This window comes from Macadamia integrifolia, chromosome 4, assembly GCF_013358625.1.
Source record: "Macadamia integrifolia cultivar HAES 741 chromosome 4, SCU_Mint_v3, whole genome shotgun sequence".
Lineage (NCBI taxonomy): Eukaryota > Viridiplantae > Streptophyta > Magnoliopsida > Proteales > Proteaceae > Macadamia > Macadamia integrifolia.
In genome coordinates, this window is record NC_056560.1 from 5,203,262 (window position 1) to 5,229,928 (window position 26,667).

At 37.4% G+C, this 26,667-nt stretch overlaps 3 protein-coding genes and 1 long non-coding RNA gene across 9 annotated transcripts; 1 reads left to right on the forward strand and 3 right to left on the reverse strand.

Annotated features, from left to right (window-relative positions):
* Positions 1 to 2,624: 2,624 nt before the first annotated feature.
* LOC122077160 (LON peptidase N-terminal domain and RING finger protein 3-like) lies at positions 2,625 to 4,791 on the reverse strand. 4 transcript variants are annotated; one of them, XM_042642995.1, is made up of 6 exons: positions 4,412 to 4,791; positions 4,222 to 4,295; positions 3,893 to 4,050; positions 3,739 to 3,788; positions 3,527 to 3,601; positions 2,625 to 3,419 (listed from the first exon to the last, which is right to left on the reverse strand). In XM_042642995.1, exons 1-6 carry the CDS (start codon positions 4,660 to 4,662, stop codon positions 3,005 to 3,007), a joined length of 1,023 nt encoding a protein of 340 aa, XP_042498929.1. In that variant the 5' UTR covers positions 4,663 to 4,791; the 3' UTR covers positions 2,625 to 3,004. The 4 variants fall into 4 exon arrangements, with proteins under 4 accessions (XP_042498929.1, XP_042498928.1, XP_042498927.1 ...); XM_042642994.1 differs by having other exon boundaries at positions 4,222 to 4,304; XM_042642993.1 differs by having other exon boundaries at positions 4,379 to 4,791.
* A 2,602-nt stretch (positions 4,792 to 7,393) lies between these two features.
* LOC122077159 (glycosyltransferase family 92 protein RCOM_0530710-like) lies at positions 7,394 to 10,234 on the reverse strand. Of its 3 annotated transcripts, none has more exons than XM_042642990.1 (2): positions 9,831 to 10,234; positions 7,394 to 9,420 (listed from the first exon to the last, which is right to left on the reverse strand). In XM_042642990.1, exons 1-2 carry the CDS (start codon positions 10,174 to 10,176, stop codon positions 7,754 to 7,756), a joined length of 2,013 nt encoding a protein of 670 aa, XP_042498924.1. In that variant the 5' UTR covers positions 10,177 to 10,234; the 3' UTR covers positions 7,394 to 7,753. The 3 variants fall into 3 exon arrangements, with proteins under 3 accessions (XP_042498924.1, XP_042498923.1, XP_042498925.1); XM_042642989.1 differs by having other exon boundaries at positions 7,394 to 9,435; XM_042642991.1 differs by having other exon boundaries at positions 7,394 to 9,408; positions 9,831 to 10,233.
* Positions 10,235 to 17,041: 6,807 nt separating this feature from the next.
* LOC122075551 lies at positions 17,042 to 18,226 on the reverse strand. Its single transcript, XR_006139294.1, has 2 exons — positions 17,786 to 18,226; positions 17,042 to 17,677 (listed from the first exon to the last, which is right to left on the reverse strand). It is a non-coding gene; the product is annotated as an uncharacterized LOC122075551 (long non-coding RNA).
* A 5,352-nt stretch (positions 18,227 to 23,578) lies between these two features.
* LOC122077599 (myb-related protein 315-like) lies at positions 23,579 to 24,781 on the forward strand. Its single transcript, XM_042643571.1, has 4 exons — positions 23,579 to 23,711; positions 23,786 to 23,915; positions 24,208 to 24,386; positions 24,453 to 24,781. The coding sequence occupies exons 1-4, from the start codon at positions 23,579 to 23,581 to the stop codon at positions 24,779 to 24,781; spliced, it is 771 nt and encodes a 256-aa protein (XP_042499505.1).
* Positions 24,782 to 26,667: the final 1,886 nt, after the last annotated feature.

Sequence of the window (26,667 nt, forward strand, 5' to 3'; positions counted from 1 at the left end):
AAAAAACCCCAATAAGATTTTTTGACCGCTTTTTTGACCGAATCCTTAAATTAATCGTCCGAATTATTCCGAATAATTCTCCGTCCGAATAATTCCTGAATCCGAATTTGCTAACTATGGTTTTAACACAAACTAAAATTTTTGTTTTTTACACGAAACGGCTGGAACAGAAACGATACCAAACGGGCCCTAAATAGAGAAGCATCTTTCGACTTTCGGGGATAAATGAATAAATCTTGTAAATCGGGTTGGGGCTTTTTTACTCTCTTCTTTTTCTTTTTCTTTAACAAAGTTCGCACATTTGGAGTGCGACTTTAACCAAAGGAAATTTTGAAATCTTTAAAAAAGTAATAAAGATCAAATTTGCATTGTTCAAATGAAATTCTCCACATTACTACTATCTATGACTATGAATAGGCAAAATGAATTCAACTGCACACTTGGGAATCAGGGCCATGGATCTAGGAATCGGTGTTGAATCGGAAAAAATGGTTCAAATTGGCCCAATGCACCCGATACAGCCTGATACCATTAGATCCGTATTGACATCATATCAGTATTGGGCCTATCAGCCGAGAGCTAAGACTGAGATCAATCACATTACTACACAATTGCAATAAGAGAGGCATATTGAACATCCTTGATACAAAACCCAAAACTAAGTGAAAACATCATTTGCAGTGAGTGTCGTGGTGCGATGAGCATCAGATAGTCTAGACAATCTTGGGACGGATGCCCGGATACTCTTGACCATCCAATACTCATCGCACTGCCGCCCTCTATGTAGAGAATAACTGCTCCAAAACTAATACCATAATTTATGCTGTAAATTATTTTTGAGCACATTAAGTATAAAACCAAGTGCAAGGACATATTCAATAATGAAGTCTTTTTTCTTTTGGACCACCTTTGATTCCGTGTTTTTATCTCTGTTGAATGTGGCTACAAGAACTTCATTGAGGGGAGAAACCTTCTTGGATTCCATTGCCAGACATTTTATTTTTGCTCTTTTTCGGTGAAAGTTTTTCTTCACCTGGGTGAAAAGAATCTTGCCATTAGGATGTCATTATTTATTCAACCCCTATTATTTAAAGTTCAAAATGTCATTGGCATCATTCCAAGATTCACATCTAATCATTAGAATTGGTGGAATAAGATATTCTCTTTTCACCATCGAGAAAAAAAGCTCGGTCAGAATTATTACCATAAAACAAGAGAAGAAAAACTTTCATTGATGTACACCATCATCTATGCACATATCATCTTTCAAAAAAAAAAAAAAAAAAACCCTAATTTTAAATGGGAAAAGGGAAAAGGGAAAAGGGTGGTTGTCTATCTCATTCCTCTTCCCCCTTGGAAAGGTCTCCTCTACACCTGTCGCATTCCTCCCATTAGTTGAGTCACTAGCTCTAGATGAACCAGCAGCTCACATAACCTCTTCCCTGAAAATAATAATAATAAATAAATAAATGTACAAGATGTTTAAAAAAAAAATCATGTGGAAGGCAAATTTTCAGACCATCAGAGCTCCCTCAAATCTGAGATCAAATCTGAAAATAAACTCTCCAAACTGTTCTTTGTAACCTGCTTAAATCCCATTCTAGTCTATGTCTAGTCCATAATTAAGGCCCTCTTTGGTATCATTTTTCTTTTTGATTTTTACCTATTTAACACAAATCATTAATGAAAACCATTTTTTATTAAAACATAAAAATGAAGAAATCCTCAGAGATCTGGCGACTTAAGCGAATCTCATGGCTCAAAAGCATACCTTGTAGATCAGCCAAGGAAAGTGAATTAGATCTTGTGGAAATGGCAGTGACGAAGGAGTCAAATTCAGGTCCAAGACCAGCAAGAATGTGAAGAATGAGATCTGATTCAGTCACAGGTTCTGCTATGGCAGCGAGTTTGTCAGCTATTGCCTTCATGTTCTAGAGAAATGCCGTGACAGTGAGATTACACTTCTTTTCGGTCTGCAATTGGAGACTAAGTTGCATAACCTGAGATCTTGAGTGAGAAGCAAAAATGCCTTCTAGTGATTTCCAGCTAGCACTTGAAGTAGAACATCCAACAATTTGAGCAAGAACAGATTCGGTGAGGGAAGAAAGAATCCAGCCAAGAAGGAGTTGATCTTGTCGATTCCAAGCAACGAACTCCGGATTTGAAACGAGATTTGTTGTAGTTGGATTTACAGATGAAACGATTTCTTGAGGACAAGCAGTAGATCCATCAAGAAACCCCATTAATCCATGACCACAAACAATTGGAAGAACCTGAGACTTCCACAGAAGAAAATTGTTTTGATCTAAGTGAACAGATATAGGATGGCTTAGATTTGCAGAAGCATAGAAGATTGTTTGAGAAGAAGAAAAGGAGTTTGAAGAAGAAGCTGAGGAAGCCATTAGACTACACGCTCTGATACCACGAAAGATGATGTTTAGGAGTTTTCCCAATACTTAATTTGAGTGGGAAGAGTTTGTATTTATATGTAAAGAATTTGAACAGTCAGCTAGAGTTACAAGAGAGAGAGTTAGTTACAATCTATTACAGGGTTGGTTAGAAACATGTGGTTAGTTAGAAACAGAGCAAGACAGGTTAATCCTCAACAATAGTACATTTTTGGCTTCAACAGTAAGAGCTATAGAAGCATAATTCATTGATAATGCCAGTCTATCATCAGTTGTAGAGCCCTGTCCTAATCTTTGGCGGTTCGGCCTTTCTTTTTGCAAAGATCAGATTCACAAACATAAAAGAATAACATGGGGAGTGGAGTTGATATAACTTCATAAATTGAAGTCATCAAATTAATTGAAGTTGAATCAAATCCAGGTGATTTGGTTCAATATAATCATGAGCTTTGGAGCCATGGACTTTTGTTCTCTATTTTCATGACAGACAGATCAAGCACAAGGAGGAAAAGTTTAGAGAGATACAAGGCATAGGAATTCAGTTAAACAAGAATTTAAACTATGGCAGAACTTGGCCCTTGAAACAGTAGCTTGGCCTACATCCTCTGGTTTCTTATGCGAAAGTTGATGGCAGAAGGCGATGCCATGGCCCTGGAAGCCAGTGCTCTCAAATTTGCCCTTGCTGATGCTAAAGAGTTCCTTGGTTGCCCATGCGTCGTCTCCCTAAAGGCTCCCATGAATTCTTCCCTCTGCAACCTAAAAGCCAATGCAGCATCCTCTACCTGACTGGGCACTTCCCTTATTCTTCTTGCAGAAACATCTCTGTCCCTTGACTCTCTTCTGCTAGAAACTGCAATATACCGAGAGTCATGACTCCCTCTTTTAGGGCTTTGACGTGCCATTTCACGATTATTTAGGGCCCCTGCTGCCTTCCTTGCTTCAACCTCTTGTGGAAACAGAAGTTGAATTGTATTCCAAAGAACCGTGTTCACTGTGCATGATCGCCCATTGCTGTCAATGATGCAGAAAAGAAAATTAGATAAACCCTTTATGGGCTTCACAAAGACCATATGATGAAGAATCCCCCCTTAAGCTCAAGTATTTATAACCTCTAATACCTGACTAGCTGTCTACACTTTGGGCATTTCTTCCCACATTTATCAGCAGCAGATTTCAGGCATTTCTTACAAAAGCTGCAAAATAGAACATTTTTCTCTCACAGATCATTCCAACAAAAAAGGGAAAAGAAAAATGAAAAAAGAAAAAAAGGAGAACACTGATCTAATTTAATAGAAACAAAATCATACAGAGTTCAGATAATTTGCCATACCTGTGTCCACAAGGAGTGGTACTTGGTTCGAAGCAAATCTCCAGACAAATCTGCAAAAGGGATCAGCCCAAAGTTATTAATCTAGTAACACCATATTTTGTTTTGGCCTATTCAAAGTTAAAATCAAGATTTCAACTAAGATTAAACTCCTCACCGCGCAAGAAAGCTCCTCCCTCAGTCGATCCATACAAGGAAGAGCCGAACCAGAACAAGAGCTATCGGAAGCCTCGACAGGCAAAGCCACTCCACCTTCCTTTTCTTTCTTTTCCTCGATCACATCAGTTTTCAATTCCATCGTCTTTTTGGTGTGTTCTGAAGATTAATTACATCCAGGAAACACAAACAAGAACACCATTTTCTGATTAGCAGAAAAATCTAGATTGGCATTTTCATGAACCCGAAAAATGAAAAAGGGCAACAAGATAAAAAGAATGAGAGAGAGAGAGAGAGAGAGAGAGAGAGAGAGAGAGAGAGAGACGATACCTTCTCCAGCAGTCTCTTCATCGTCTAGGTTAAGAACACCAATCGGAATTGAACCAGTGCTTCGTTTCTTAGATCTGCGCTTACTGAGAAGAAAAACAATCAACCAACAATTTTAGAGAGGAAAGAAATTCATAGAGAAGGAAGAAACGAAAATAACTGAGAAAGGGTAGATGTTGTTGTAGTTGTTTGCCTTCTTGAACTGGTTCTAGGGCTCTTGAACTGGAGATGGGCTCGTTTCTTCTCCTTTGATTCTCTATCGGGAGTATCTTCTACGACTTGAGTTGCGAGAAGAATAGCTTCTTCGTCCCAACCGGCCATGGCGGCAACAGATCGGAACCCAGGGCTGAAAACGTTGTCAGCATCTCCCCCATCTTCCACCGTCGCCGACCGTTTTGTTGGGCCATTCCGAATTTGCGGACTATTCTTTTCTTCTCTAGCCATATTTTCTCTCAAGGGTTTGTCCGATGGAAGGAGGAAACGCTTCTCTTCTGCCCGGAGGAGAGATAGATCTTTCTTGGGGTGGTGGTTTTTATGTTAACGGTCGAAATTTTGAATTTTGTTTTGCTTCCTGGTTCTTACCTTTTCATCCTCTCAACGGCTGGAATCAAGGGGAATATAAGGGGGCCAGGGAACGGTCGGTTTAATTGGTTTGGTTTGATAGGCTTGGTCGGTTTCAATTTGAACCAAACTGTATTTTTTATTGATCGGCCTCCACCAAAGGCTATTGGCATCAGGCAATTCCGTTGATTCTAATTTAATTTTTTATTTTATTTTTATTTTTAAAGCCAAGCGTGCTTATTCTTGATTTATCACCGTTCAACATTTTGATCTGAAAGTACCAAATGAAGATAGTGCTAAAAAACAACAATTGCCTAGAGTGGTTGATGAGCTATGGTGCACAAAAAGCTCATGTTCACTAGGTCCGAGATCTTCTAGCCGTTATCTACTTCTCTTTCCTATCTATTAAAAAAAAAAAAAAATTAAAAATACCATACTTCTTGCTTTTTATTGTTCAATCCAATTTTATGTTTTTTTCAAAAAATCGAACTAACCAGCCAATTGACTATGAGATGGGTTTTATCAAAATAAGTTTTTAGACTAGTGAAACCATAGTTTTGAAACAAGAACAACAACCAAACCAAAAACCGGTTTTGATGGGTTTTGTCATAGTATATTTCCAGCCTTGGGCGTTCCAATCTAACCAAAAACCTGGTCTGCTCATTTGAACCCGGTTCAAATATTTAGACTAGTGTAGTTTTCTAAACTATGGGTTTGCTTGACTTTAAGGGGAGCTATACTCTAGCAACTTGGTGCAGTGTGGAATGTGGAGGGCTAGAGCCCATCCTACCAGGAGCTTGGGTTTAAGCAGATTATTGAAGAAAGGCAGAAACTGTGGATTATTTTTGTTTGGCAGAGACATTGCTATGTTGTTAGTATGTAGTTTTTCTTTCACATGTTTTATAGTTAGTTAATCATTTTGTTTTTTTCCTTCTGTATAATCCTCTTGTGTACCTGCAACTTGTGGACCCTGCCCTCTACAACTCCCATCCTCACCCAATATTTGTAACTCCATCACCCTAAACATAATATATGAAACATTGGGTATCTTAACAACAATTTCATCAAACGTTTAAGTACCCTAGGTGTAATTAACCTTTTTTATTATTTTCTTTTTGATCTATTCTGAAAATATGGGCTTGGCTCCATATAGATGATATCTTTTTCAGAACATCCATTAGTATAGCATGTGAATTCTTCCAACGAGCGTGGGAATCCTTTCTCTGTCTATTTATTTAAGGAAAAAAAAAACTGCAGTGTTGGAAATTAGGTGCATGTTTCAATGTCGACATTTGATTTGAGCCTTGAACTCTTGGATTCTATTAGTAATTGGAATATGAAAAATCTTGAATCATTATTGCCTCTATATTTTTAGCCATGTTGTCATAATTGAAATTTCCTAATCAAAATATCAAAACAATATGTCCTTCATCTAAATTTGGCGAGTGAATGCCAAAATGGCTGATTTTAATCTCGATAGAAAGCTTAAATCAAAAGGGCCTTATCAGTTTCATATGCATTGGCAATTCATTTGGAAGTTAAAGCTATACCTAAAACTCAAAAAATTTCTTCCAATATGTAATTAATAATGGACTATTCACTAAGGGCTATGACCGATTTCCTACCGATTGATCCCTCGTGTCCATTATGTAACAACTATAATGAATTTTTGTGGTATATCTTTTTCAATTGTCTTCTTTAAAAAATGATTGGGTAGCCGGTCCTTCAAGATTGAGATTAGAAGATCATTGCAACATCATTTCAAGATTGGATTATAGATTTGTTTAAAAATAGCAAGTTTTTTAAAAATAGATTTGAGAATTGTTTTAATCACAAGTTCTATGATTATGTTTTTCATCTAGTTTGAAATAAATTTCGTTTTATTTAATTAAAAAAAAAAAAAAAACTCAACATTATGGATTGGGTTTGAGAATGCTACTCTATTGTCGTAGGTATACAACAACACACAGGCCAATGGGAGGACGCACATGAGTATTTTCAGCATGAGGACAGAATGATCTTCAGACATTTATTGTATATAGGCGTATACACATACAAGCGGTTGGCGTTATTTCATCCTCATAGATTTTATGTCACTTTCACTAAATTATTGGATCTATGCCTCTTCACACTGATACGGTCTAATTAAAATTGGCTGATAGTGATAAATCCTTCATCACTAATAATAGCTTCTTATAGCAAATCAAGGAACTAGGGTGAGTATCTTGCCTTTTGTTTTTTGAAAATAATGAAATATCTATAATATTTTATTACGACTCCCTAAATTCAGCAAATCGAAATAAAAAGGAAAAGCATTTGAACAAGGAATCAAAGATGAAGTTAGAAAAGGCATCGAGTATATAAAATATATGGATGGAGTTTGCTCAAATGGAATTGTGATCATTGTCCAATTAAATAAAAACCTGTCCATGGACTATGTTTACCTTACCATCAGAGATATTCAACTACTTTTTAAAAATTTTCGATCTAATTAATAAAAGATAATATATGCCCATGGTGTTGCTACTTAAACCAAGTCTTCTAAGCTCTCTGATAGCGAGATAAAGGGCATAAACAATATTCGACTTCTATAACTTTTTATATTCACATGTCAAGTTTTAACACAAAAATCTATATTAAAAAATAAAATAAGATTCATTGACCTATCAATACTGTTTAGTTGGAATATAGTTTGGCTGACTAACTTGTCAAACCAAAAGAAAATAAAAAAATTGTTTAGTCAACTACACTAAGAAATAGGCAATCTATAAGAAGGCTTTCCTATGTGGGCTGCCAAGGAAACAAGGCCTTTCCATCCTCCTATTGAGTCATTAATTGCTAGCAGAACGTCGATACAAAAGGAAAATCGAAGCTTCATCTGTGATTGTATTTCATCTCTATCTACAAAAAAACAGAAAGAATGAGAAATGAATGAAATCCAAGGGAAAAAAACCAGAAGACAAAGAAGCTGATTCTAATTGACGTCTATCCCTCGTCTTCGTTTCCTTCTCCTCTTTCCCTTTATCTTATCCTCTTCAATCAATAATAATCTATCTTCTCGCTCCTCATTCTGTTGTTGCTGCCAGGGAAGCAAATGGGTTTGAGGATCGGCCATCTGCCGCAACACCCAATCCCTCAGACCCGTATCTGTGACCTCACAAAACCGGTTCGACCAATCAGGCGGTTCGACTGCTCTTGTACCCAACCCGGGGGCTCGATCTTTGGACCCTACGTTCTCTTCTTCCTGCCAATCAGCCACGTACGTGGCAACCCTCCTGTGGAACTTCTCCTTGAACACCTCCCATACCTGATATTTGTAGTGATTAACCACCATCACTCCTCTATCCACGTTCACGAACTGGAACCCATCCCTTAGGTGGAAATGGTGGACTACGTTAACCAGCGTAGGATTCAGTGCTTCGGGTCTCACTATACTCTTGTGTCTCTCTGGGGTCAATATCCGACACGTGTACCCTACTGTGACCCCTCCTTCTGGAGCCTTTTTAAGCCCCGACGGTCCGAAACTATGGCACCATAAACGTAGTTCGGCAACCTCATGGGGTTGCTTGGTCAACAGATCGTGTAATGACGTCAGGGTTTGGTTGTTGGAGTCGGACTGTAACTGCAAGTGTACGAACTCATCAACGTCGATGAACCCCACCCACTGGCATGAGTCCCTTGACCTCAATGCACAGTGGGCGAAACCGGCTTCCTGGGTCTTGATCCATGGCCATAAATGTCGGGTGATATTAAACCCGGATTCATCCAGTGAGTCGACCACGCGTTCGATGTCGTCGTCGCTATTGTTGTCGTAGATGAACCAGCGTTTCACCCCGATTCGTGCGTGGTACATGACCCACTCCCTCAAGAACCGGGCTTGGTTACGAATCATCGTGCACACGCACATCTCGTGCTTATTTCTGTCGTAATCTGCGTCAGATTCCGGCAACGGCAACGGTTGCGCCACCGAGTTTAGGATGATGCTCCTCCCCCTAACCGCCTTCAACCTCACGGATACCTTGATGGAGTCGTAGGAACGGTCGAGCTTATTCTCAGAAGGGCTGCTTCTCAGCACAATCAAAGGTGTCCTGCACCGTACGATCTCCTGGGCAACAGAAATGACTTCAGACCTGAGAACCAACCTCGGATTGCTGAAATCCAAGCCGTAGACGCACTCGAATCTGGAGGGCTCGGACAGCCTGTCGGGCCGTAGATTGAGGCCCTTGACAAAGACCACGGTGGTGTTGTCGCGGTCCACCAAAGCTTCGTACACCAACGAATCCCAGCGGTAGGATGGCCCCGCTGGGAGATAACCGTTTGATTTCCAGGCGAGGGAGACGGTTATGGTGGAGCCGCCTTGCTGGTTAAAGGGCGGGCACCGTACGATTTGGTTGATTGGATCGTCACCGTCACCGTCGACCTGGTCCGGTGGGAGCTTCAATTGGGGATGGGATGAGTTCGCCGAGAAGTAGACGCAGTCAAGGAGCTCCTTCGTAAATAAAGGGACGGACGGAGGGTATTTTAGGAATATCAGCACCTGGTCGGGGAAGATGACGGTTTCTCGAATCTCGATCAGCGGCGACGCCGGATACTCGCCGGAGAGTACTTCCATCGCCGGATTCTGCCACGCTGACAACAGAACTGGATGAAATGATTCTGTCGGAATTAAACACAAAATGAAACAAACAGGAAAAGAAAACAATTATGCGATTATCGATCAATAGGACAACAGAGACGGTAAGGATAATTAACTGTGGCGGAAGAGACGAACTTAACTATATTGGGATTAGGTAATTAATTTCCGTTAAGCTTTTAAAAGCGAAGGAACTAATCTTTTGGATTTGAATGAAACCATCTGAATTGGAGTAGTACATGAAAGAAAACCAGATTTGATTGATTGCCTAGATTTGGAGGAATACATGAAAGAAAACCAGATTTGAAGAAGTAAAAACACCTTTAATTGATCCAGAAACAGTTAATCTCCAAGAATCCAAAAAGAAACTTAAATAACGAACAAAAGAAAAACGGTGTGAAGTGATTTGATAAGATACCTCCGAAGAGCCGAAAGGTGGAGAACGTGAAGCCGGCGACGAGGACGCAAGCAAAGACAACGAAAACAGTGCACCAGAAAAACCTGTTCCATGAAACTACCTCACGTCTCCTACGATCTTTCATTGTAGTTAGAACAATCGAAGAGGAATAGAGATTTGCAGAAAAGCGAAGATTCTCTGCAAATTCATGTGTTCTTCTCTCGCTTCTTGCTACTGTTGCTACCACCAGGTGGGTGTCTCTTGGTGTTTTGTTTCTTTCTTTTTCTTTTTCTGGGGTTAGGCCAATGTGTGCTTTCGTCGATCGAGATTCGAGAAAGAGGGACGAAATCGGAGTTGTTAGAGACATCGAAAGGGGTAGAGAAAGAGGCGGCTACTTGGTGCTTATACCGCTTATTTCGGTTTATAACCGGAGTGTTTGTTAAGATTGCAGTGTGCATCCATTACGAATATTAAAATAAATGATTATAATGAGGCTGAGCCCTGTTTTTAAAATTTGCTTAATTACAAATCGGTCTAGATCTTGATCTAGATCAGATTAGAATGGATCGGCCCAAATTTTTTTCTACTCCTAGATTTTGGAATGGGATCGGTCCATCCAGATTGGCCCTAAGCCCCCAACCATGGTTTCAAGTATCTGTCTTGTATCGGCCCTATCGACTATATAGGATTGGTATCGGCTGAGATAAATCTCCGATCCTTGACTGATCGGATCGATTATCCATATCGTTTTAGGGGTAAAACAGTAAAACATTAGTACTTAAAATATATATATATATATAGGGGGAAAACCGATCGATACCCACTCATGTGATCCAAATCAATATCGACAGATACTGTCCCCAAAATCCATGCCTCCAATTGATTCAGATACAAAGCGTCCATTTCGGTAGATCAGATCCTAATTTTTTAAACCCTGACACTCATTTACGAGAATGGTTTTGAAAAACAATACCATGATCTATCTAAACCAATGTCGATATCAATACTGATACTGATAGGCCGTATTAGACTAAATCCAATTGTTTTATTTTTAAATAAACTTATGCCTGAATTAAAACTGTTCCACTTATAGGATCAAACATTCGAGGCCCTTTTTTGAAACAATGTTTATAAGTTCTTTTTTTCTCCTAATTTTAATAACGTAAATGACTAGTACTAATAACATTATAGTATTTTTTTACTAAAAATAGAAAAATAATAATATTTTTGTATATTTTTTATTCAAAAATCATATGATTCCTTGATTATTTATTTATTGAAAAAGGAATCTACAAAAATATCATTTTTCCTTTTATGGTTGACAAGTTAGCGATTTCACTCTCATATTCTTACCAAAAAGAAGATTTCACTCTCATACGTCGAGGGGGTCACAGTGTGACACTCCCCCATATAAACCTACTTTCCTTATTTATTTATTTTTGAATTAATTTTTCTGATTTATTTAGGGAAGAGGAGCCCAGGAGGATTGAGCTCTCGAACTCGAAATCTGGACCAAAAGTTGGGTCAGTTGACTTGGTTTTCTCTAAGAAAAAAATAAAAAATAAAAAAATGTGAATTCGTTTGTTAATTAGATATCTATGGCAAGATCCAAGATTTCCCACGTGCTAATTTAGGAAGGGTGCATCTTATTCAGGGTTTCAAGAATCCGGCGGATTCAGTTGGTCTAATACCATTGTGGAAATTAGGATTAAGTTATTAAAATACCGATTTCGGGTCGGTCCTAATCCAATTTGAATTAAAATAAAGGGAATCAATCCGGATCCTAATTGTATGTTTTAAATCCTGTTCTTGTTATAATCAAAGAAGTGAAATGCAAAGTTTATAAAAGGTCCCCTCTTTGTATGTCAAGTTTCAACCGAGTTTCAAATCAAACAAAGTTAACTAAGTGACAGCATAAAACATTGAAAAATCAAAGATTATTGAGAGGGTTCAATTATTATTTTTATTATTATTTATTTTATTTTATTTTACGGAATAGAAACAAACAAGAAACCTTGTTGGAACAAAACATTAGTTAATTATATCCTCCTCTTTGGTTCCTATCATCTACAGAATCTTGCCCTATAGGCTAGGGGTGTCAACCGATCGGCCTGGTCCGGTTTCGATCGGGCTTAATCGAGCTTGAAGACTCTTTAAAGGTTGCACCGTATCCGCCCATTTAACTAATCGGGCTTAGTTAGTGAGGGCATGGTACACTTTATATTCGGTCGGTCAGTCTCGGGCTATAATCGGACTATTAAAATCAAGCCTTAATTGGGTTTTAGTCGGGCCTTAACCGGGCCACGGACACGTTTAATGTTAAATGGGCGTAACCGATTTTTAAATGGGTCTTCTTTAATATTATTGAGCAACGACGCCGTGACGGATGATTGGGTTTGGTTTCCTATTTTTCATTGTCTAAATCTGATTGTGGCTATTCTTTTATTTGTTTTAAACTGGTTGGACATTTCATAATTCATGCTATGTACAATAACATGGTTAATTTTGCAAAATAAAATTTTAAGGAAAGAGATGATTGGATGAAAATGCAATGAGAATGCTCTCATGTGGGATTGCCCATAACTACAAATGGATCTCAATAAATGTATTGATTGATACAAGGAACCTACTCTCTTCCAAGTCACATATTTAAAAACATCATAAAAAATCCAAAGCATTGATCCAACATGCTCCTAAAGCTCTTTCTTAATGATTATTTAATTAAGAGCGGTTTGGGTATTTATAGGTGAACTTAGTGAAGCATTTTAGGCAGGAAATCAGGCTCTAACGGACGTATTCTGAGACCATCGGTCGATCGCCATCGGTAGCCTATTGATCGCCAAGAGCCGTTGAGGCAAAATATAGCTGTTGGGGCACTTCCAGGCAGTCACCGGTCGACCGGGACTTTCTACAGGTTGACCGGCTATGGTCTCGGATAGTTCCGATCGATCGGGACTTCCAGGAGGTCGACTGCCAACATGACATACTCTCGGTCAGGTAAAATAGGTATCTTACAACTGGGCCGGGCCAGCCGGTGCAAAATAGACTAGCCTCGGTCAGGTATTAATTGGTCGGTTTCGGTCTGGTGCCCGACGATCCAAGTATTAGGACTGAGACCGACCGTTTATTAAATGTGTCGAGCTCAAGCCCGACACGTTAAATAAACGGACCGGGCCAGGTCGGGCTATAAACGGTCGATTCCGATCGATTTCATCAGGTCGGGCCACGAATTGACACCCCTACTATAGGCCATCCTACCCTACGAGTTTCATTTAACTGATTCTACATTGTTAACCCATATCTTTACTCTCCAAAACCCTTTTTAAGATGTGTTTCAAAGTCAAAAAAAGAGAAGAAATTTTCATTTTTTCTTTCTTTTTTTTTCTTGACTTCCAAATATAGCTGAGTTCATATTAAAATTATTTCTAAGAAAATGTATATCGATACATGGAAGGATAATTCCTTCGCTCTCCTTGGGTCATGTCTTCTTTCTTCACATTGTTTTCGTCCATCTCATCAATCAACACCCACCATGTCTTCGAATTCTTAGTGATGTCTTTCGATCGACGAAACCTCATACAAATAATAAAAAATAAAACTTTGAAATTTCTAATATGTGGGCCATGAATTCCCTGGTGGACTATGTAATTCAGAGTCCCCAACCTTCAAGAGGGTTCTTTTGTCAATATTTTTCTACTACTTGTAGCCAAACTCAACATGACTGTACTGATCCTAATTGGTGACCTAAGATAATTTTAAGGAAGCCTTTCCTTGTGCATGTGGGTTGTGAGGAGTTAGAATGGTCCCACTTGCAGAGTTTCTTCAAAAGCTGCCAGCAGAGAATGTAGTTTTGATGGTGTAATGCACTATAGTATCATGGCTTAAAGAAAACAACAAAGGAATTATAGTATCAACTAATTAATTAACAGTCAATGGAAGTAATTAACAGAGAAAGTCATATAAGTAATCTTCTTACATAGAAAAAGATACAAAGAACTTTGCTTTCTTTAAAAGAAATATTCTCCAACTGCCCAACTTCACACTTATCTGTATCCCAGCCCTTTTGCTGCTTTTTCTCTAAGCTTTTAATTAGGTATAATACAAAGATAGGGACCTAAAGATTGTTTCCATCCCATCACTCTCATTTGGCGCATGAGATGATGTAATGAAAGGTGCTTCATTGTGAAAGATTGTAAATTATTTATGGGTAAGGTTTTCCACGCCGCTTGTGTGGGGGAATCTCTCAGGTTACATTAATCATAATGTAAGAAATGATTTCGTCAACAAGAGATCAGTATGTTCAAAGAGGAAAAATAATGTCAGCGTAGGCCTATCAAGGTCTTTTAGGTATCGATATTGGCATATGTATTGGTCTTGGTTGATAATGATATTGATACGGATTACTCATAATGGCTAATTCATGAATTAAATAAAATGGACCATTTTAACTCAACGATAGAGTCATGTAGCTTTCATATGGTGTTACTCATCTGTTCAAATATGATAAAGGGCTTATGTTTTTCACGAAACTCTAACCTCAACCTTTATTTTTCGTAGAGGATGTAGAGATTTTTAAAGGAAATTTACTATTTTTTAAGAGAGACATTTTCTCATTATGATGAGTTGTTGTAGACAATTAGGATGACTGCTATGTCACTATACTTAACAGTGCCTCCTCATGTTTCATTGTTCATATTTATTATCCTGGGATATAGATCTTCTATATAATTCTAGATACCCATTATGAATAGCCAAAGTCTTCCTATTTCTACTGATTTGCCCTAAAAATATCGATATATTGTTTTTTTTTTTTTTTTAAACCAATTTGACCTCCATGTATTGATGCCATTGGTATGGTATCAATATTATATCGCTATTGGGACCGATGTTATCAACTGTATCAGCTAATATGATACCGATATATTGAATCATGGGGCACATATGATTAGAATGTGAAAGAACACGAGAAAGCATGTCCACACCGATTATGTGGGATCTTTTCCCTATTATTTATTAGGGAAAATGTTGCCTTTTTCTCTAAGCCCCCTAGAGAAGGTAACACGTCTCTCTATTTCTTTTCTCATGAAATGACGTCTTCCTATACAAAGAAACATTCCATCGCATCTCATTAGTGCACTCATCAATGCACTTGCTCAAAAAACCTTCTCATTATTTAGGACAGAAGATTGTTGTCAAGCTGCATGGCCCTTGCAGAAGCATGGGGACCAATGAGAGCAATCAGATGCATAAAACCTGGTGAAGTTTTTTCATTTTAAGAGCAGGGTAGTCATTTCACAGCCCCTTTGTCTGACTGCATCCAGCGTGGGAACTTTTTCCCCATTATTTTGTTATAAGAAAAATATCTCTCTCATTCATGTGAAATGATATATCATCCTTTATTTATGATACACTCTATCATCATTAATTTATGATACACTCTATCATCTATTTAATTAGTGTGTTTAATAAGGAAAAAAATTTGATCCAAAAAGAAAAGTTAAGGGGAAAAGAATGCCCCTTGGTTCAGCAGCCCCACCCCCAACATTGAGGCCAAAGAAGAACACACACATACATTAACAAGGGGTTATTGTATTTCACATGGGTGGGGATGTCATTACACCCCCTCCGTGTCTTACCGTATGGATTACACAACTTAAGTTCTTTTTTTTTTTAAATAAGAGAGTTTTTCGTCCGAAAATAACCCCCAAGTCCCAAGCACAAGGGTGCCTGCAATGACCATCCTGCCCCCTCATGAGGGCACATGCCCATGTGTTTAAACACAAGGACAGTTGTCAACCAAAAACATTTTCCCATTTAATAAATATTTCAAAGCCACCAATAAGCTCCGATAACACCTTTTTTTTCTTTTTCTTTTTCTTTCTCTTTCATCTGAAATGATCTATCATCCTTTATTTATGATACGCTCTATCATCTATTTTACTAGTGTCATCCCTATCCTATGCCACCTGCTTGAGCCTTGAAGAAGATTCTTTATTGTTTTCTTTATATATATATAGCTTGGGATTCTTCTTTCTTCTGGTTGGATGACTTCCTATGGGGGTTTTGGTGACTTTTGGTATTTATAGTGCCAATTGCCAACTCTCTTTTTCTCTTTTTCACAACCATTTTCTTTTCTTTCTTCTTCTTTGTTCACATGTGACGTCTGTTTTTCACTTCAATCTTTTTGGACTGCATCTATCTTCTTTAATAAGGAACACTCAATCAAACAAGTGGTATAAACAACATCGAAATGAAATAAATATTTTAGACACTTGGACTGTGTTTGGTTGTCATTTAGAAAAACGGTTTTTGAAGTTCTTCGTTCTATAAGAACAAAAAAATGGAATAAAACATTAATTGTCAACTTAATAATTTTCAGTTTTTTTAGAAAAAAAAAAAACACAAAAGACGCAAAAAGATTGAATGACAAAACCTTGTTCCGTCATTTTGGTTTCATTCTAAATACAGAAAAAAAGATGAACAACTAAAGTAATCATTCTTGAAACAGATTCACCAAACACAATTTTTTTTGTTTTGTTTTAAAACAGTATTTTGACACAAAAACTAAAAATTCTATTTTTAACACGAAACGTCGTTTCTGAAACTGAATGACTGCTAAACGCAGCCTTAGTGTTATTTTTTTTTCTTTTTAAAAAAAATAAATAAATAATCAAGTGGTGGCTACATGAGAAGGTTGTGATATCAAACCATGTCTTATGCAAAAGTGTATAAGAATAGGCTGCTATTGACCCTACTAGAGTCTAATAGGCTGGCCATTCTATCTTCTTTAAATAATCTCTCTTCTTCACTACTCTGGTTTAAAATTAGACAATGAACATTTAAAATTAGAAGACTGTTAGGTTATGGGACCCTCCCACATGGTTTTAGGTATTGGTAACGGGTTGACCGCATCAGCCATATTGTATTGATATCGGCAGAAACTGATGATTCCAGTACCTGGCTGATCCAGGATTAGGTATCATACCATATCGATATCATGGTAAAATCTTCAAAAAAACCTAATTTTATGAAAAATAATAGTATTGACTCATCAGGACTGATACAGCCGATCCTGGATCGGTATTGTATCAATATCAGCCGACACTGATACTGATAATACTTGCCCTCCCGTCAGACAAGGTCAATCAAAGTAACATCATCAATGATCTGGCTTAGTGGATTCCATCCTCATTTTTAGGGGTTCTTGGGTTAGTTTTGCAGAGCTTCTGGGATACTTTGGAAATTGAATGCGTATTCCACCTTCACCAGTTCACCCTACAAGAAGTGTACATATAAGATCTAATGTATAGCCTACATGAGAACCAAATTTCAGATAACAATTAATACATGGACCCTAACTAAGAAGGCTAAACCAATTAAATCTGTATTTTCTTCTAGTCATGAAAATCTATAACTGATGTAGACCCTCATGTGGACAGAGGTCCCTTCCAAGTTCCAACCACCCTTTCCCCAATAAGAGATAGAGGTGCTTTTCGATGTACAATTATTTGGAAACCCCAATTTATGCAATGCTTTCGGGGGTACCACCTGTATCTGTTGGAGGAACTGCACCAATCTTTAGTCTGTAACTGGTTGGATGCATCAAGTTAGGAGCAGGTTGGAGGTTTTCTCATCTCTTTATCAAGACCTTGGATTCTTACCATGAGCCATTTCATTCTAATAAAAGCTTTTACCAAACCCATAAAGCACTCCCCTTTTCATGGGAAGGACTAAGGAAAAAAGGGTGTGAGACCTGTATCTGTTGGGGGGATTTGTATTCCTCTTTAGTTTCTTTTTTCAATACATTTGCTCCCTTGACTGCCTTTTAAGCAGATTTCTTGTGTTTTGAGCTCCCCTTGTGTTTGCAACTGAAAATCAGACAAGAAGGTAGGGTGACTTGAAGAGAACAAGCTCCAATAGTTGAATATGGAAAGATAATTCAAATGTATAAAAGATGAGCTCAGGCAGGTTCAAACCAAATCCGTTATGTGAATGATATATGATAGGGGAAACACATTAGTCATGGAACCGATACTTGTTTTTATAGCTTTCTTCTATCTTCAAGCTCATACTTCCCCTTTTCCATTAAATACGTAAAGTTTACTGAATTAATGGAAGTGCAACATATATTTCCACCTGAAATTCTCCACTTCAGAGGCCATTATAAACTTCTGAACAAAAGAGAAGCCCAAATTATCAAAGATATTAATATACACTTCAACAGTCAGAAGTCAGATGCCCTTGAATTCAGGTAACTAAAACAAGCACTACTACTCAATTTACATTGTCAGCGCACAAAGTAGTTCAAGTCCAAGTTCAAAAAATAAATCACGTAAGATATTTGGGAGGGCAGAATCAAAATTTACCAAATGCTCGATATTGCTTAATTGCAGTCATCTGTATCTCTTTCACATCCTCTGTTTAGATTATATATACTTGATAAAGTCAGTAACGAATGATAATTAGGAAAACAATGATTAAAAGAGTCACATGAGAAATAGTAGAAGCCACAATCACAATTCATATTCACATAAATATTCACACACTCAACCAATCAAGTAATATGAAATGTTCATCTAGCCATTTTCGTTTCAACTTGACAGGAGTATGACAATTTCACTTCCATGGTTATTATTTTCAAATGAATAAATGATTTTGAAATTCGATTCCAGACAAGAAATTCAGAAGGCAAACAGGCCCAAAGCCGGAATTAGAGAAAAAAAAAAAAAAAAAAAAGACCAGTACATAGATTGGCCTTAAAAAGAAGTATCACTCGTATACATGTGGGGGGTGATCACTAAGTCCTAGTAAATGCAAAACACATTGTTGCAAGAGCAATTCAATAGGAAATGTCAAGCAAGGTCTTAGAATACAGACCAACACTCTTACACAATTTTAAATATCAGATATATTCGAACTTCATTTTTCTGGAAAAGCTTAGACTTCTCTGCCACATGGATGGGTGATGGGATCAGCATCTAGCTTACAGGTGGCCGGCCCTCTTGGTAGGCCACATGTACAGTGTCCACAGAAATTTCATTTTACTAATTGATCTCACAATGATTTCTGCTCATTTATTGGAGTGAATGTTATTCATGGGCAGGCCAATTTTGTGAGAGTGTTTTGACCACACTGAAACAATATCAGAAACAGGTGAACTGGATCTGAAGAAGGGCAAGCCAATCATGCCTTGGAAGCATAGCATCAAGGGATAAAAATGTGTGTCTAGAATGCCACCTATTACTATGGTCATGCCTTTATGTAGCCTTTGGACAAAGAACCTATTGAACATGGTAAACACAAAAGGATAGAGAGCATCCAACAGATAGAGGACTCATCCTAGATTCAGATGCACAGAAAGCAACATGACAATAGAACAAATAAATGTCTAAACCAAAACCCAATTTTTTTTGTTCTTCTTTTTATCAGTTCAATTGTAAAAATCAGGAGGACACTCGAAAGCATGAAGACAAAACAAAGATCTTACTTTGTAAATCACAGCAGCAGGATTTCTAGCCAGTGCATCTTTGTGGATACATATACATTATTTATTATCAGCATATTTGCTGAAAGTAACAAAAAGCATTGGTCTTCTTCCAATTAAATGCATATGTTACCGTAAGACAGTCATCAAGTGAAAAGGAATGGTCCAAAAATCTAGCAACAAACCCATCAACAGATGTAAATAGAACCCATCCGAAAAGACCAGATTTGATAGAACATATGAATGCATTACTATGATATTTGAAATATTTCAGTTACATGAGAACCATAGCATATCCCAAATGGCTGTCCCTTCAAAGATGGAGATAACATAAGGTACTAAACTTTTGAACCAACTTGGTTCACTAGCAAAGAAAATTGCAAAATCTAGTCTTGTTGCCAAAAATCAATTTATGTTATTCTAGAAAATTATTATTTATTACTACAATGTAAAATGGGTATTAGGGTTTGCAAAGCCAAGTCCTGACTTGACTCGACATGATTCCATGAGGAGATGTTTTGGCCCTTCCGAAGGTCGAAAGATGTATATGGGAATTTTCATTTTTTTGGCATAGATAACTCTGCATGGAAAATTTTGGGAATCCATCAACTAAAATCAAACAAGATATCTTTAGAACAAGGGAAGAAACAATAATTTTCACAGGAATACCAAAATAGTAATTAAGATAGAGAGAGAGAGAGAGGGTTTCTTTGCCTTCGATACAGGGCATGGAAGGAGGGGGAGGGTTTTGGAACTGGCGAGCAGCCATCCCTCTCTTCCCTTTGGCTTGAACCACCATATCATGCTGCCTTTGCCATCTTGGCTGCTGATGATTTCTTCTGCTCGTCCTAGTCGTCTCCCAAGAAGAAGACGAGCAAAGAGAGTGACTGAAACAAACTAGAAAAAGCTCTCTCTCTCTCTTAACCACATGTGAAAGTGACTGAAACTTGAATCTCAGCCATGGTTTCAACTTTCAAGCAAACAGAATCGGAATCGAGATCGGTCTCCACCGATTCTGATTTCGATTAAGCCGAAATCAATCTAAACCCTAGAAATCGGTCTCCACCGATTATCGATCTATATTCTAAACCATAAAAATCTAATATGAATTCGGTGATTTGAATCAATCGGAATCAAAATCCGAATAAAAACCCAGTTCTTCAAACCAATAACACCCACACCTCACAATTGGCAAGGGGGGAGCCCCCGCCCCTTTCAAAAATCGGAAATGGATTGGATCGTTTCGGATCAGAATTGGCACTGACCAATCCGGTCGATGCAACCGATGTCCACCGATTCTGATTGTCCCCACAACTCAGAACGGAGTCAGGACTCAGGAGCACACATGGGAGTGGGATCATGCATGGGTGCTCAGTTTGGTCCGGTTTCGAATGGACTGAATCATGTCGGTTTAATTTGGTTCGTTTTATTGGTTATTTTGGATTTGGTTTCAGTCGTTTCAGTCATTTCAGTTTCTAAAAACCAAACCGGTACCAAACTATTAAGAGTTCGGTTCAATTCAGAATGGCTGGTTCGGATTGGAACTTGACACCCTTAATCAGATTCCAATGATACCAATAAAATGGGATCCATTCATTGCAAGCTTGGAGACACCCATTGATTGCTTAGTACTTCTAACTTCCCCGAGGGCCCGACCTAACCGCCCATCGGACGGTAGTCAAATTACTTTGAAGTTGTGAAGTTGGCTTGGCCCATGGGTTCCTCCTCGTTGGGGCTATTGTTAAGACTGGCTCTCCAGGGAACACTGAATATGTTGGACCAGATGGGCCCATGGGTTCCTCCTAGTTGGGCCTACTGTTAAACTACCGGATTTCCTTATATAAGCAAATGTACCCAATTGTATCCTACAAAATAATTTTTTTTCCCTTCATAGGTGGAGAAAGTTTTCCTTCACACACATTAAAGGAAACACCCATGTATATACAGTCAATATTACTCCCTTCTTGTATGTTGGAGTTCTGAAATGTCACTCATTACTCCTTCGAGACTCATCCAAGCATAATGATGGTCATCGGAGAAGGAATAATTTTATTCCTTGTATGTGGTTTGAGGAAAACTCAGCACTTCATAGCTTTATTAACTATAATGACTAGGGAAACTTGTCTTGGAACTCATATGACCTAATAAAAACATTTCAACCAAGTCAAACTGATTGGTCTATCCGAACCAATTCCTCTCATAACATGGTAGAATCATGATTTCAAGAATCAGATTGGATCAACTTATTCCATTACAATTCATCAGTTGGAATCGACTTGAACCCTAGAAACTCAGTACAAATCGATCGATTCGACTATAAGATGGAATTAGAATCGCATAGATCTAATTCCAATACCTCAAACCATGGGAGAAGTCGATGGTTATAAATTGTTCTCAACACTAGGAAATACAATTAATATGATCCAAAACCCTACATCTACAAAGTTCTTTAAAAATTAACAAAGTTTGATTCCTAAAGGGAACATTGCAAAAAGTTTAGTGCATCATCATCTTCATGTTTCCTCACCAACCCTAATATACAAATTTTATTGGCTTCTCTGATAAATTATTTTAACCTCATATACATAATCTAATGATTGTATCATCTTTGTCGTATGCATAGAGATTGTGTGCATGAAGTGCATATATACTTAGGACTTGGAAAGAGGGAATGTTGTGAAAAGGATAGGAGGTATCAATGGTGATATTGATAATCTTAAGGTTAAATGCCCCACTTAGAATGTGGATTTATGGATCTGATGGTCAAGATGATTCATAGAAAGATGGTTTATAGTATAATTAATAACCCATCTTTATGAACTAACTAAATGATGAGGATGAGATTTATATATCCTTGTGTGCTTATCATGGTGGTCGGCCTGTAAATGCCCTCAACTCCTCAACCCCTCCCCTTAGGGTCCAAAGCTGTCCCCTTTCTTCGTATCTTCCATTGATTCATTCACTTTAGGTTTGCAATAATATATAGTGACCCTAATTCTAAAATAACAATAAACAACACAAAGTTGCTAACAACAAAACATCTCAATTGCATTCATTTCATATAGAGAATTCTCTCTCTCTCGGTATACAGTCGATACTCATTGGTATCGCCCGTCTAGGTTTTTGATATTTTTCAAAATATCTTTTGAGATTTCATTTCTTTGGCTGTAAACCTGGGTAGCAACAAAAGTTTTCCGCCTATTACAGCTAATCCATTTTGACATTAGATATTAATATCAATATAATGCCATACATTGATCAATCAAAGAGAGATGCAACAACTAAATGAAAGATTGATTCTTTGGGATTCTTCCTTTCTTCAAACGGAGCGAATAGAGACAAAATCAGTCCGATTCCTGAAATGCCTTTCTTGATATTCCTCAATGTCCCGACTATTCACGAAACGTGAATAATCATCTACTTTCAGAAAAAAAATTGACAATGATCAATATAGTATCTAATACCATGTTTTATAACCCTCTCTCTCTCTCTCTCTCTCTCTCTCTCTCTGATTTGGCTCTTCTGTGGCGCAAGATAATGTTCGGCACGCATCCAACGCCTAGCAATGCCTTGGGCTGTGTGTGACCTCCTTGAGCTCCGTGCCAAAGCGTTTCTGACCATTGGATGCACGCTAGACACTGTGTTGCGCCACAGAGGAGCTCAATCAATCTCTCTCTCTCTCTCTCTCTGAAAGGAAAAGAGTGGCCTCCAAGGACAAAGCTGGCCAGATTTTAAGGAGACTAAGGAATATTTTTCATTTTACTTTTCCTTTATTAATTTGTTCTCCATAAAGAAAACCCATTTGTTAATTTATTCTTTAGAAAGAAATTCCAATAAAGAGAAGACTTTTGGCATCAAATATAGAACTTGTGACGACCCACGTCTATTTCTTGCTGTTTTTATTTATAAATTTCTTATGTTTGTAATAATGAGAAGTGTGCTCATTTATGATCACAAAACTTTTTTTTCTTCTTTTTTTTGAGGGATTAAAGATCATAAAAACATTCATGCTTTTAGTTATGATCACTTTGATGCATTCTCATTCAATATCATTTGTCCCTTTTAAATAATAATTCCAAGTCTTATTAATCTTTGTGGACGATGAACTGGCAGGGCAGGTTTGCTTCAATATTTATAAAGCTTCTTTGGCTGCAAATCCCTCCATTCTCCAGCTTCCAACTCTCTCTCTCTCTCTCCCTCTCTCCCTCTCTCCCTCTCTCCCTCCCTCTTTCTCTCTCTATCTCTCTCTCTCTGTGTCATTCACTTCTATCAACTGAATTGTAGGATGGGGAGAAAACCTTGCTGTGAGAAGGTTGGGCTGAAGAGAGGCCCTTGGACGGTTGATGAAGATCACAAGCTAATGACCTTCATCCTCAATAATGGCATTCATTGCTGGCGACTTGTTCCCAAGCTTGCAGGTTTTTGTTGATCTCCCTCTCTCTCTCTCTCTCTCTCTTTGACAATTTTGATGTGATTTTGGTTGATGGTGAAGGTTTGATGAGATGTGGGAAGAGTTGCAGACTAAGATGGATCAACTATCTAAGGCCAGATCTAAAGAGAGGGGCATTCTCAGAGATTGAAGAGGATCAAATTATCCAACTCCATGCACGTCTGGGTAACAGGTCCAATTACATGCAATATATTAACCATTTTTTTTTCCTTCTTTGTTTTCTAGCTCATCATAAGTTACATTTATGTAACCGAAAGTTAATAATGGTATGGTATAATAACCGCTTTAATTCTTGGAAATTACTTAAATCTAAGAGAGTATTTGTGAACCGAAAGGGAAAGTGAATTACTCTATTTTTTAGGTTACCAGCCCAAGTAGCAGCAAAGTTCTTAAAACTCAATTACAAGAAACAAAATTTCCTCGATATATCAATGTACTTAAAATTATGTTTAATACTCTTGCAGGTGGTCAAAAATTGCAGCACATCTCCCTGGCCGCACAGATAATGAAATCAAGAATCACTGGAACACTCGAATCAAGAAGAAGATGAAGGACCTTGGTTTAGATCCTTCAACCCACAAGCCAATAACCCAACACCCCAAAAAATATGATATAGAACATGAATCATCAACTTCACATTCCAGTAATTCGTGGAGAGCAAAAGAAAATAAATTCAATTTTGTATCATCATCGGAACAAGAAGTAGAAGAACAACAACAACAAGAAGACATTAATCCAGGGCTTCAGAAGAAACAAGAAGATCTTCAATTGGGTAGTACAGTGGATCTTTGGCATGGTTATGAAATGTTGTGGGAGACCATGGGCAATGAATCAAGGATTGACCCAAGTTCTAATTCTAATGGTTATAGCCCTTCATTTTCTTTGGACAATTCACTTAATCAGTCTATGGGTGAATCCTCATTCTTCCAAGAAGATTCTCTGCAATGTTGGGCTGATAATGTGGAGTCTGTCCTTTCATGGGATGAATTCCTTCCTATTGAAGACATTTTCTCTTTTGGGATGTTACCAGTAAATTAAGCTATCAGTCTCTAGCAGTCAGGGTCCTGGTGAGGTCCAATTGATGATTAATCTCAACCCAATTGGAGTGAAAGGAAATGAAGAATTGTATACTTTACATTAAAAATTGAATTTGTATTTGTGGTCAGCTATTTCGTCCTTAAATTAATATTGGTTTATTTTTTTCCTCATTTCTCCACCCCTATCACCTTTTGCTTTATAACTGTAAATTCAGTTTATTCTAAGTGTTCAAATGGTCAAGCTTGTGTCATTTTTTAATATGTAAGGTTTTCTTTAGTTTACTTATTCTCATCCATTTTAATTTTTGTTTATTTTTCATTTAATTAATTGGTTCAGTCATGGAAGTGAAATCTTTGAGAGTTTTGATCATTTTAATTGATCATTATCTTCTTGGCTCGATATGATACGGTACTATATCTTAGGTTGGTAAAAAATTATTTTTAGATTAATCTCATATCCTACCATCTAACTTAATTTAAGCAATGCCAAATGACAACCCTCTCCAAGCCTTAATTTCTTACAAATCACAAATTAATTGTACTACATTTTTGCAAAGTATTCACCAAAAAAACGAAAAAAGGAAAACAAACGACTTCCTTTCTTTTCAGGCATATATATTAAGGTCCATGTTGTTCCAAAAGCGAGGTCTAAAACCCTAAAATCAGACACATGATCTTGTAGAAATGCAACCCTAAAACGATGCAGAATAGAATGGAAAAATAAGAACAAATAATGCACACATATTTACAAGGTTTGGCAAGATTTCCTGCGTCCTTAGTAAGATGATATCTGTTTCACTATTAATGGAGAATAGGGTTACAACATTCGTCCTTATACCTCTCTCAGATTGCTTACAGAGAAAGTGGGATCGTCGTTATTTGTGAGGCCTGCGTCAGTACTTCCTATATTAAACTGCAACAGAATACAAAATATCGTACCCCAACATGATCGGCCTTTATTAATTCTGATTAAATCATATTAAAATCAATCAAAATCAGCCATAACCCTAGATATTATACAGTATTCTTCTCTCACACATCACACATAGCTCCCCCTCCTCCACTGTACAAAATAAAGAATTCCAACACTATGAAGTAAAGATGGGTATTAAATTGTTTACCTTTTTTTTTACATTTAATATTTTAAAGCATAACAAGTAGGTTCTATTGGCCAATTCAAGTAGAGGAAATAGAACCAATCTCATGCACAATGGGAGAGATTGATAGGAATACTACAGTAAGTTGTGTTAGTGATAACTCTTGTTTATATATATCGTGCGAACAATCACAGAAGCAAGAAATCAATGGAAAATAGTTCCATTCATTCCACGAGGACTATTAAGTATTTGAAGGAGATCCAATTGACTTAGAATTGAGAAACCTTTAAGTCTTTAATTAACCTTTGTTTTCTCTTTCTAAGTACTTTAAAGCCTTAAATGTTGAAAATTGAAGCAGACTTAAGAGTTGCACAGCAATGGTTTTAATTTAAGTGATATGATCACAAAGTAAATCCAGTTTGCACATATGATTATTTATCACATCCAGTGTTTACTATTGCATTCTTTAAATTTTATTTCTCGCAATTCACTATCCAATAACCTTATGATATGTGTCAAATAATCGTATTTTCTTTCTCATTTTTCTCTTTAATTAATGTTAAAAAATTTCACTTGAAACTTTTCCTTCTTATGTGGTTTTTACCTAAAAACATAGTCTCCAACAATTTATAATTTGTATTAAAAACAAAGGTTATATGAGATGAATGCCAATATATGCACTATTTTGATTGAATTAGACTTTGAAATTTGACATGTAGTTAATCTATACCATGTTCTTTCCATTCAACTATTAGATAAACGCATCATCTATCTGACACAATAGCTAGGA

Excerpts from the sequence above, each read along its gene's own strand:
- LOC122077160 (XM_042642992.1), bottom strand. The coding sequence starts at position 4,662 with ATGGCTAGAGAAGAAAAGAATAGTCCGCAAATTCGGAATGGCCCAACA. Across the intron at positions 4,305-4,378 it reads ACAACATCTACCCTTTCTCA|TAAGCGCAGATCTAAGAAAC; the intron begins GTTATTTTCGTT and ends TTTTCTTCTCAG. Across the intron at positions 3,789-3,892 it reads GGGAGGAGCTTTCTTGCGCG|ATTTGTCTGGAGATTTGCTT; the intron begins GTGAGGAGTTTA and ends TCCCTTTTGCAG.
- LOC122077159 (XM_042642989.1), bottom strand. The coding sequence starts at position 10,176 with ATGTCTCTAACAACTCCGATTTCGTCCCTCTTTCTCGAATCTCGATCG. Across the intron at positions 9,436-9,830 it reads CACCTTTCGGCTCTTCGGAG|AATCATTTCATCCAGTTCTG; the intron begins GTATCTTATCAA and ends TAATTCCGACAG.
- LOC122077599 (XM_042643571.1), top strand. The coding sequence starts at position 23,579 with ATGGGGAGAAAACCTTGCTGTGAGAAGGTTGGGCTGAAGAGAGGCCCT. Across the intron at positions 23,712-23,785 it reads ACTTGTTCCCAAGCTTGCAG|GTTTGATGAGATGTGGGAAG; the intron begins GTTTTTGTTGAT and ends TTGATGGTGAAG. Across the intron at positions 23,916-24,207 it reads CATGCACGTCTGGGTAACAG|GTGGTCAAAAATTGCAGCAC; the intron begins GTCCAATTACAT and ends ATACTCTTGCAG.